The sequence below is a fragment of the Petaurus breviceps genome, unplaced genomic scaffold (genome assembly GCF_028583685.1).
Source record: "Petaurus breviceps papuanus isolate PSGF00001 unplaced genomic scaffold, PetGlider_PUasm1.0 90383, whole genome shotgun sequence".
NCBI lineage: Eukaryota > Metazoa > Chordata > Mammalia > Diprotodontia > Petauridae > Petaurus > Petaurus breviceps.
The window spans coordinates 1524756-1536990 of record NW_027187234.1 but is presented as its reverse complement, the minus strand read 5'-3'; the positions used below and the strand labels follow the sequence as shown (position 1 = coordinate 1536990).

The 12235-nt window shown below is 35.6% G+C and overlaps 1 protein-coding gene across 1 annotated transcript; it reads left to right on the top strand.

Moving 5' to 3' along the window:
• Nucleotides 1-725: 725 nt before the first annotated feature.
• LOC138177264 (trichosurin-like) lies at nt 726-6811 on the top strand. Its single transcript, XM_069108361.1, has 7 exons — nt 726-809; nt 2190-2323; nt 4115-4178; nt 4209; nt 4767-4874; nt 6481-6582; nt 6789-6811. The coding sequence occupies exons 1-7, from the start codon at nt 726-728 to the stop codon at nt 6809-6811; spliced, it is 516 nt and encodes a 171-aa protein (XP_068964462.1).
• Nucleotides 6812-12235: the final 5424 nt, after the last annotated feature.

The following is a 12235-nucleotide window of genomic DNA, read 5'->3' as shown; positions in this document are numbered from 1 at the left end:
TGGTAGAATGAGCTTCATCTCTGGGAGCATTCTACACCACTAAATTGAAAGATTAAGACCAGAAAAAAAGAATGTCCTTGGAATATTTTATTGTAGACTAGATCAAAAGTACCACAAAGGAGATAAAGTCCAAACATTTCAGTTCAGCCAATTGTGATCTGAAAATGGTAGGCACTTAAACAAATGTTTGTTGAATTTCTACAAATAGAGAGGATGGGAAATATTTCTTTAATTTGGGCACTCTTCCCATATTACCTAAGACAAGACTACTTGTACTTTTGGTGCTTTGTAGGCAAGTTTCAACAATTTAAAAAATGGTGACCAGTGTAATCCTTTCTGAGAAGTTAATTGCTTGACTGACAGAAGGACAAAAATATAGGAACTGTATTTTCTGGTCTCCAGACAGATATAGAGTTGATTTGAAGAAACTGGCAAACCTAACAATGGCTGTTGATCTTGGAAATTTGCATTATAGAATTGTTTTTTTTTAATGGAAATATACTTTACTAATCTGTCCTTGGGATTTTTGGTCAGCAGTTACTCATTGGCTAGTGACTCTGCAAATAAAGTATACTTTGAAGGACTAGTGTCCCTTTAGTGCCACATCATCAAGAACCCTGCCCTAGAATGAGATATAAAGATAGCTAACCAGAGAGCCAGAGAATTTCTCAGAATCCTCACACATTCAGGTGCTGTTGAAGAATCAAAGAGAAACCTTTCAGAAGATGAAGATTCTACTATTGACTGTGGGATTGGCCCTGGTCTGTGGCCTCCAGGCCCTGGAAAACAATGCACAAGACTCAACAGAGGTAAGTGACCAAGAATGAACAGGTTGATAGAGTTGTCAGGCAAGGAATGAGGATAACAAATAAGGAAAACAGAATCTTTTGGGGCAGAACAAAACAAAACAGAACTTGTGGGTGAAAGGAAAAGATATGCACTTGTGTCTTCTCACTCAAAACTGTCCTTCCCAATAGTTGCATTGTCTACCGATGATCAAAGTCAGCAGAAAATATAAAATTCCACATGAGTATGTGCCCATCCCCTATTTCTTTTAAGTAACAAAAATAAAAACCAATAGAACACATCCTGCATCTGACAAATAAAGGGTTGCACTGGATGATCTATAAAAGTTTTCTAACTTTAAGATGCTGAAATCTTGAAATGCCATTCTTTTGAAAGCAAATAAGTATAATTGAAATCTATGCTCTCTGATTCTGATTACAATAGTACATGAAATGATAAATTCCAGCAAATTTCCTTTTCTGTGGTCTACCATTTCAATGAACTTTGCTGATAGTAATCAGATGGTAAGTTGAGAGCTTTTGTTATCCACACCTGCTAGGATTAGATGAAATGCCATATAAATTCTGTGTTGGGGTATTATCTCACATCCTGGTAGAATAGAGGGAAAGAGAATCCCCCAGGACCATGAGTGATTAGAGTCAGAGAATGAACACAAGTTTTTCATAGGTAATAAAGTAGAATTGCTTTTAGGACCCCAGTAAAGATCTTTCATGATCTTGTGGCAAAATCTCTCCCCAATTCCCAAACAACTGAAGAAATTACCAGTCATATCTAAATTCAAGACGCATAATAAGAGGAGGAAGAAATAATGTTAATAGTAGAATAATGCCATGAAACACACAGTGCAAACATAATTAGACCCATGAAAGAGGGTGAATTTGGGGGATAAGATGTGAGGGAATCTGAGGTCACAAAGCCACAGGTGGCTTTCTGGGTCTTCAGATATGACCCTTTGACTGAATCCAAACTTCACAGAACAAATTCCCTTAATAAAAGGATTTGTCCTGTAAAGCTTGGACTCAGTCAAAAGACCACATCCAAAGACTTAGAAGGGCACTTGAGGCCTCAAGACCTCAAGTTTCCCACCATTGCATTGCACAAATGAGCAGACTAGGACACTGAAAGGTTAAATAACTTGCTGAAAGTCACAGAGTATCAGAGCCAAACCAGAACTCAAATTTTCTAACTCTTAGTCTCATGAGATTATTGCTTTATTATGAAGATAATGTTTGAACCAGGTAGGAATACGGTAAATATACACTTCATTTTGAGGTTTCAGTTTCTTCTCATTTAGACTATGATTCTTCCCAGCTTAAAAATACTATGTGTCTATGTGACCAAGGACATCTTTTTTCAATTCTTATCTGAACATTTTCCCATAGATTACTGGGAAGTGGTTCACTGTTGCATTGGCTTCAAATGTGATATCTAAGATTGAGGAAGGAGGTAGCTTGAAGATATTTGTCAATAGTATCAGTAAAAACAATGATGTTATTCATGGAGAATACTTTAAAAGGTAAGTGCTATCTCTGTTAATTGGCAGATTTGGAAATGGGAACAAAACCCGGGGTCATAGTTCAGGCATCCTTTAATGCCTACAGACTGAACCAGAAGTCAATTACTGATGAAGTTCTCAGGATGTGGTTGGTTTTATGAACACTAAGAGCAACTGTTCAAGGAAAAAGAAACTAATATACTGTCAACATACTTGAAACTTGTATGAAGTGGTGAAGGACATTGTTAATTAAAAGTATTTTATATGAATTTTGGACCTTTGGAATCATCTTCTGGGTGAACTATCATTTCCTTTCTGTTTTAAACTTTCCTGAGTCACCAGTCTACATTTCATAGTAGAAATGGGATACTTGAGTCCCCTCTGATAATAAGACAGAGAGCAGAGTGAGGGAAAGGGAAGAAAGATACTCACTTAACTCACAAATTTTCAGTAGCTTATTTAGCCAATTCCTCAATTGGTAAGCATCAATTTTGTTTATAATTCTAGTCAAGTCTATTTGGCTCTGTTTCATTATCTGTAAAAAGGGAATAATAATAACACCTATTTTTCATGGTTGTTATGGCGATCAAATGACATGATGTTTATTAAGTGCTCAGCACAGTATTTGGCATCTAATAAACACTTTATAAATGTTATTGTATCCTTCAACTATTTCTCTATTGGGAAAAGGCTTTGGGTCATATATATTACTATCAGTTCCCTATATAGTTTGAGTATTTTAAACTAGGATAGATTTGATTAGAAGGTTTTTTTTCTTCCCATCTAACTGCTTCCTTTCTCATCCTACTTTCTTCATTTTGTTCAAACAAGAGCTTTTCAATTTCATTTAGTATGAAATGTCCTCCTAGGCATGTTTGTAAAAGGTGCTTAATATGATTTTCTTTCTATTTTTATGACCATTAATATTCAATCATATATCCTTTGAGTTATGGTATAAATTTACCATATAACATTGTTTTAAACCAATCTCTGCCAGATCATTTTCCTGGTTTCCAAGAAATTAATGTCAAATACAAAGTTCTTTCCCAGGTAATTTGTTTTCACATGTACCAAACTCAGATTCTTTCTTGTCCTGTCTTTTTTCCTGATCTAATTTTCTATCTTTTACATGAATTGAAATAGATAAGATTATTTCAGTTATATTGATGAAATTGGGACAATTTTTGTTTGCTCTTCTCCTGAGATGCTGTCAGTATAAAATACAATAAAAGTTAATATTTATATATAGTTCTTTCTGTTTGAAGTAGTTATAGATTTTCTCCACAATAAACTCAGGAGGAAAGGCAAAGCATTAATATCCCTATTTTGAAATGAGAACTCTAACTCTCTGAAAGGTGAAAAGACTTGCTTACTTGGGTTACAGAGTTAGAATGGGGGAATAATCAGGATTTGAACCCAGATCCAGCTTCAAAGTCGATTTGTGGAAAACCTAATAGTTATCCCAGAGTATTTTTATGCAGAAATACTAAAGAAAGAGCTCTTCTGTCTAATCAAGTACTTTCCTTAAATAATATCACCATTATTCACCTCACCAGAGATTCCAGATTTTCAAAGAATGAAATTGAATTTAAAATATTCAAGAATTTTAAAATGGTGAACTCAATTTAATCTTTTCTAAGATGTTAGAAATCACCTTAGATTCAGCATTATTTATAATCTTATTGTAAGAAGTGAAAAAATATATAATTTTACAGATATTAATATTTATCTAATTAATGCATCAGGGTAATTCTTAGTAAAATTTCCTTTGGCAAACTGAGGTGCTCTTATAATCCTAATCTTTATTTCCAGGACAAATGGCAAATGCATTGCATTTTCTGTGACTGCTACTACAGGAGAAAATGGTGAAATGCATGTGGAATATAAGTATAAATAAGCATCTCAGTGTCTTTCAGTATTATTCTGAAATGAATTGATGGGCCCAGTGATTAACAGAGAAGTAGAAAATCATTAGAAACTATACAAAAAAATACCTTTTTGCAGATGTCCTTCCACCACCCTGTCTTAATTCCATTACTGTGCGAAGCCTGGATGAGACTTTTTGATCTTCTCTTTCTCCTTACAGAACTCTAGTAGTCTAATTAGCCTTTATATGATTGAAATGGAAACTATCTCTCTGTGTAGCCTTGAGCAAATGCTTTGCTCTCCTTTGGCCTCATTTTCCTCATTTATAAAGTGAGGTGTTACAACTAGATGATTTCCAAAGTTCCTTCCATTTCTAATGTTTTCGTGACTCTAGAGTTAGAAAAGAGGAATGTTGGAAAAAGCTTGTCAAGAAAATTACAGCTTGTTTGGAATAGCAGAGCTTATAATGGAATTGAGGTTTCCAGAAAACCTTGGGAAAACCCTTTGCATGAAGCTTAAGTACTAATTTAAGTCTCAAGTCTTTGCCTTTGTTCCTGTAGTTTCAAACTTCTGACATGGGCTTTTGAATGCTTCACAGATGATGGACAAAATGATTTCACCATTCAAAGTACAGGCTCTGAACATGTGATATTTATCTTGTATAATAACAAAGATGGGAAGGTGACTGTTTGGGGAGAACTCTATGGTATGTGTCTTATGATTGAGCACTAACATCCTTCTTTTCTCTTTTTAAATATAAAAATACTAAAGGAAAATAATTTATTGCATCATAGCTTTGGGGCTAGCCCAAACTGTTTGACTAGAATTTAAATGGCTGAAGTCAGGGGGAAAATAAAAGCTTACCAGTATTACAAACTGTCCATATTGAGCTTCCTTCAGCAACTTCTATAGGCAACTCTGAACCTTAAGTAGAATTCAAGCTTTGTAAGAGCCAGGTTAGAAAGAGGTAAAGAGGGAGGGAAGGAATAAAGGAGAGAGAGAGACAGAGAGAGAGAGAGAGAGAGAGAGAGAGAGAGAGAGAGAGAGAGAGAGAGAGAGACAGAGAGAGAGACAGAGACAGAGACAGAGACAGAGAGAGACAGAGAAACAGAGACAGAGAGACACAGAAAGATACACAGAGACAAAGAGATAGAGAGATGAGACAGAGACACAGAGACAGACAGAGACACAGAGATAGAGGCAGAAACAGAAAGACAGAGAGAGGGAAAGAGACAGAGACAGAGAGAAAGAGTGACAGAAAGAGAGAGGGACAGAGTGAAAGAGATACAGAGAGAGATCCTAGTGTAAATCTTTCTGTTCTGAAAAATGGTAAATTTGGAATTAATTATTCTCTGTTGTTCACCCCAAGCCTCTTGCTAGGTAAAGGAAATGTGATTGGGGATGACTCTGGTTTAGTATTGAGCCTTTAAAACTATTTCTCTTCCCTCCTGGGTGCTCCATTTTTATAATTTCTTGGGCTATACTCACTGAATGGTAAATATAGGTTGGAATGGTTAATCATGTTTATCCCAAAATCAGATTTGAAAGTCATGTAAGCAGAAAGAGCAAATGTCCTAAGAGATAGAAATAAATTTTGGGAAAGATACATTCCTCATTGGATGAAATTGAGGGAATGTGGAGAAGGGAAATGAGTAATCAGGATTTCAAGTCTCAGGAATCTTAATGGTTTCAGCAATGGGATCCTATGCTATGTTTCTCTTCATTGTTATGTCACATGGCCCTGACAGCCCAGATTTGCTCCTCATACCTCCCAGTCTCTGAGATGACCTTTGAGTGCCCATGTGAGGTTCCCCCACATTCTCATCTCCACCCCCTGGATTCTCTAGTTCCCTTCTCCCCATAAAAAATTTTTCTTTAACATCTCTTATGTAATAGATGTCTAGATTTTATAACCCCAGTGGGTCACACTTGCATTTACTTATCTGTGAAGATATTTCTTTACAATGGGTTGTAAACTCCTTGAGGCAAAGGGCAAACTCTCCATTGTCTTTGCATCTGTAATGTGTTTCATAGTACTTGGCACCTAGTAAATGCTCAAAAAAATGCTTCTTAATTGATTTATTGATAATCAACAAGGAATTCTTTATACTCCTTTATTAATAGGTTCAACTAATACTAGGGCATATGATAGTTCCAATTCCCAAAGTTATTAGCTCAGTCACCCAGATCAAATACTGCTTCCCCTGCACCTTGCAATCCACATTCATCTAGGTACCTCCTTTTCTATGTATTTTTTAAAGTGATCGCTGAGAGAGACTTAGCAACCATTCTAACTTTCACCCTAATAACAGGCCAGACTCCAGATCCTCCAGATGAAATAAAGAAGAAATTTGAAGAAATATGTGAAAGATTTGGAATTAGGAAGGATCAAATTAGAGACCTGTCCAATGACGGTAAGTTCTTGTCAACTCTGTCTCTAACTCCCCATTTTCCCTGTGAGATCTGGAGGAGAGAATTCCATAGAATGAAAATACTTCCAGTCTGACTTCCCTTACCCTCACACAGACAGTCTTACTTCACTTACCTTTGTGATACTGACAAGAAACTCTGAGAAGGATTCATATCTGAGAATCACTGGTATCCTTCTTTGTCTCCACAGATCGATGTGAGAAACTTAGATAAGGAACTTCACCCTGGCTTGCAGGTTTATTATCTTAAATCATTGGATTATTGCCTGAGAGTCATATTTCTTTAGAAAGCCACAGCAGGTTGCTCTGGTCTTCAAATGCATATATCAATATATGCATATATGATATAGATCAGCTTGTGAGACCTTACTGGATTTTGGTTGCTGTTTGAATCTTCAATGGTGCTTGATCGCTTCTTCATCATCCTGACATTTTCTGGTAAAGCAAGGCCTTAATGTGGGGAGTGAGCAGATCCATAATGTCTTTTTCCTAAAGGCTATTTTAATTCTGTCCCTTGCCTCTTTCTCTCTCTTCCAACAGTTGATATATATGAGATTAATGTAAGGATGTGGAATGGTCAGTGCAATGGGGCTTGCAGGGAAGATAAAGAAAGGGATCAAACCAAGGTATTGGGATAAGGAAGTGGAGAGATTTCATTAGCAGGAACTGGGGTTAGAATCCAGGTGAGATTTTGGGATGGTGATTGGAGTGACAATCTGGATTTGTAACCCATTCAATCCAGTCCATTAAATGTATCCATCTAATTCGGGACAGATTTTTGTTCTTCTCAACAGCATAAAGTTGTAGGTCTTTGTTTACTAGCCTGACCATTGTATGAATAAGGATTTTAATCTGACTGCTTTTCACCATCATAAAATTCCATTCACAATGGATTTCTCACTCACCTCAGATAATATTATTGAATCTCCTGAAGTCTATGCTTCTCTAGCTACCTTTTTTATGGGCCAAAATTACCTCCAGGATGTGAATTTTTCTTCTTTGTTCCAAGCTTTACTTCTTCAAATTCCTAAGTCACTTTATGATATTATATAGACAGGATTCTTTAAATGTCTTACAGAAATTCCTAGGATGAAATATCCCTGTGTTTCTGCAAACCAGTTCTACTTCCTCCAAAGAACTGTCAATACGGAGGGTAAAAATTTCTCCTGCCATTCTCTTCTTTCCTTTGTACTCTGGGGGTACTATTACCTTCCCTGCTCTGACTTATCATAGGCAGGAAATGTCTAATAAATGCTTTATTCATTACACTGGAGCACAAATAAATTGGGTATCTATGGGAGATGGGCAGGGATTGCAGAGCAGTGCACAAAGGGGGTATTATCAGGTTTATGGGAAGGTACCTCAATTGACAGAATATTAAATGTTCATGCTATTAAATTCCCTTACTTTTTACGTGATAATTATTAATGTTTATATAGCACCGATTTATCCAGTGAGACTTTCCTTACAACTTAGTGCCCCTTCTAGGCTATCCTCTTTCTACCTGTCCCCACCCACCTGGCAACAGTATGGTACTTAAAGGACTTCAGATTGGATGCTCATGGAGGTGATTATTCTCAGAGTTGCTAAAAGATATTCTGTGGAACCAATCTCCTAAAATGAGCTTAAGTTTCCAAAGGTGTCCTTACCCTTAACAGCTGTCCAGTAGATTCAATTAACACAAAGCAAAGGCATATATTAAATTGTCCAGAGTAAGAGCACCCAGAGTAACAGAAAAAAACTAGAAATAAGATGAAGCAACTGTTATTTATTTTTCTTTCTGTCCTTAGGAGGCCAATTCCTACTTAATCTACTTGGAAGTTGTCTTTATACTGAACCTTCTTCTTTCTTGGTGCTTTTGCTTGTTTTTTTAGCCCATTCCATTCTCACCACTCATTCCTGATAATTTGTCTGAAATGATGCTCTTCATATTTTGAAACCTATTTCTATTGTCATGGTGTTCACACACATCTTGAGACTGAGGAGCCTCATGCTTCTTGGATTGGGGACTGTGAAAACCTAGCTAGCTCCCTGCCTTCTGTGAAAACTTCTATTAGAAACCTAAACACAAGTTAATAGGAGCCTTTCCATCAAGTATGGAAACCTCTTCCTCTTTAGTGAGATCTGCACTGCACCATTTTTGCCTTACCCATTTAATTGCACTCCCTTTTTTGTCATATGGCTAACTAGGAATAGTGTTTTCTACCTGTTATAATTTATGTGTGTTGTGGAGAGAAGGGAAGTCAGTCTGAGATACTTTCAAGAAATTACTAAGTAGAGGACAAGACAGCCAGAGCTTGAAACATGAAGCAGTAAGATTGTGTTGACTTTCCTTGCAGGAAAAGTATAGAGACTGGGCACTTAGGATAAATAGGAGAAATCACAAGGTACTTTGACTCTCTGATGTTATTACAAAACAGTTTATAGTTTGACATATTGCTGTCTTCTCCCATCTCAATGTAGATTTGATTACGTTAGATTTGAGTTGTGTTAACCTGAAAAGTTTGGTTAAAGAAGGAAAACAAGCTAAGTGATATACATTTTTGTATTTATATATTCCCTTAAAGCTAGATGGAGCTAGTTTATTTGTATGTACAAGGAGTCAGAAGCTAAGTTCTGACTGCCTGAACAAAAGAATGATAAAGCTTAAATACATTTTAGAACCATCCCAGGGTGACTGTGTCCCACAAATTTATGATTTCCATATCTTTACTATCCATATCATGAGAAAGGTTGTTTCTTGATTTTAAAAACATATTGACAAGACAATGGACAAAAACAGGGTCCATTGGAATTTATGATCTCAGGATTTTTGTTTTCCTCCTTTATGGAATATGTCCCAAGATAAAGGGAAATCCCACTTTCAGCCTTATCTGAGTTATCTCTGGAGTTGCTGACACAGGAAAAGGCATTTTTAAAGGAAAGCAAAGCAGTCTGTTTGATTAATTCAGACTTTGGGTAAATTTTATATTTAATGATTATCATTTCCTCCTTTTGGTAAAAAACAAATCTATTGAGATTTTGTTTGTGTACCAAAGAAGGTATGTAAAAAAACCCTCTCTTCTTGGGGGTGGAAATTTCCCAAAATCCTTATCTAGATTAATTCAGATTTTTCCCAATCACTTCCTGAAATAGGAGGGACTAAAGGTAACTGTTGAATGGTTATATATCACCAGAGATGGGTAGCCACTGCAAGTCAATTACAAAAAAAGGAAAAAGAGGAAGCTGCAAAGAGAATTAAGGTGGGGATCACAATGGGAATACAGAACAACCAAGTAAAAATAGGCTAAAGCTACAAAAGATATGAGAAACCAGTCTTGGGTATGCAAGGGGGCCCAAGAAGACCTTGGGCAGACCTGGTCCAGACTCTTGGGAAAGCTGCCTGTGTCTAAAGTAGTTTGTTTCAGTTCCCTTGGCTCAGAAGTTCACTCAGGAGCAGGGGCAATCTTTAGATGAGACAGATGGATTCTAGAGTCCATATCCACAAGTTGGAGTAGTCAGACAGACCTGACAGAAGCTCCCAGAAACATGTGACTTGATACTAAAGGCACATAGAAATGGTTCAGTTTCCAAGCCATGCAGGGCTAGATTCAAACAATCAAATGTTTTTCTCACTGTTTTACAAAATTGCATAATTACATAAAGTCAGGTACAGATTAAAATACTCAGGTGGCTCACAATGTAATAGTTTTGGGAAGGGAGATTTACATGTAACCAGGATAACCAAGAAAACTTACACACAAATCATAAAAAATCAGTAGAATCATTATTACCAATGTTACTTAACATCAAATTCTTTGTATTCCAGTGACCTATTCCCAATATTCTTTTAAACAGCACTTTTTGAATCTCACAACCAAATACAGACCTCCACCTGCTAACAGTACAGGATCACATTCCCTCTGAGTAGCTTGTGGCATTTCTCTCAGTTGCTGATTTAATTCAGACAACTATACTCAAATTCAAACTCAGAACAAAATTAGATATGGTCCTAAGTGCCTTTTACCTTAAACAGCCAGTTCCACCAATCATTACTTAGAACCAGTTACCATTATTTTTATTCTCATGGAGCTGCAATTAGCAATAAAGATTACCAGGACTCACACACATAAGCGATTCCATTTAACATCTTTCCTTCTTAAATTTAAACTTGTCTTGGTGTAAAAGCCAATTGTTAGAATCTTTTCTATCTATTGTACTTAGATTAACAACTTCTCAGCAATAACAATTTTAGGTTTTAGTATTAAAACAGTAACTCCAAATAACATAGTTAATAATCTTACAAGTTTCATATATGATAGCAAAACAATCTTAACTGAAACTTCCTTTTAAATAAAGACAAACTTGGAAGCTTATGATTTCCCAAGTTACAATACTTCAAAATATTACAGCACATGGTCAGAGTGCCCCATTTATCATTTTTCTCTTCCTCTGACAGTATAATTCTCAATTTGACAACTTTTGGACTATAAGAAAAACTGGTTCTCTTATAACATAGAAAATACAACTGTTTACTCAGTTGCATAGTAAAAGAAATCCTAGAAATATTACAATACTACAAGCAATTAACACGTACTTAAATTTAAACTTTGAAATCAAAACCAATTAATTACCACTCTGGTGACCTTAATTCAGTCAAATGTGTTTTCAAATTGTTTTACACAGAAACTTCACATTCAAGCAAAATTCCCCATAAAGTTAACAAAATACAAAAGAATCATTTTTAATTAAACTAAGGCAAGTTAAACTTTCTTGATGCCACACAGCCAATCAACTTATCACTAGAAATTAAATCCATTCTGTAATCTCACAAAGAGAGTCAAAGTAGTGATATGTAAACCTTCAAATTAACATAAATGCATTCTTAGATAAAGCAAGCTTGAAAACCACATCCATATATTTCCCCCCCAAGGTTTCTCATTAGATCAATAAAAATTTTACAACACAGAAACTTCTGCACAGAGTTTAAAGAAACTTAGATGAATGCATTACCAAATCACCCTGCACAGAGAATCATTCATCCCATCATTATTAATGTGGAAACTATAACCTTAAACCACTATACATATTTCAATAATGACCAAAATTTTAAAGGGACAAAATTTTATCATGGTAAAAATCAGCAGAATTATTACTAGCTGTTTATAACCTAAATATAACAGCTTTAAATGATCAAATTTTTATAACATAACCCAATTCACATGCAACACAATCTAGATTAAAAATTGCTGAAACACCATTTCTACTTCATAATGTTTTTTTTTATTTCACAATCTGAGAACTTTTAGATATACAATACAATTTTTAAAATGCAGCTACAACAAAATAATGAATTTCAAATGACATCATTTGTACCATATATAGAAATAGTTGATCTTGTCCTGCAGTTGCTGCCCTTAGAAATCTCTGGCTGCCTATATTTTAAATCTTACAAGATATCAGGCTCATTCACAGCACACATGATACAGAGACACACATGTTGAAAGACAAACTGACAGGACAAATACAAAATCAACATTTAATGACAAAAGAGGGGAATTAGAAGCTTGTTATAAATTGACTATTATTATTCAAGGATTCAAAACCTGATACTTCAAGCTTTTCTTGGAGCACCTCTACATCATTGGAGCAGGATAGC

Bases quoted from the DNA above. Each gene is read 5' to 3' on its own strand.
- LOC138177264 (XM_069108361.1), top strand. From the start codon at position 726: ATGAAGATTCTACTATTGACTGTGGGATTGGCCCTGGTCTGTGGCCTC. The intron at 2,324-4,114 runs GTAAGTGCTATC...CTTTATTTCCAG, and splicing joins CATGGAGAATACTTTAAAAG to GACAAATGGCAAATGCATTG. The intron at 4,875-6,480 runs GTATGTGTCTTA...CCCTAATAACAG, and splicing joins TGTTTGGGGAGAACTCTATG to GCCAGACTCCAGATCCTCCA.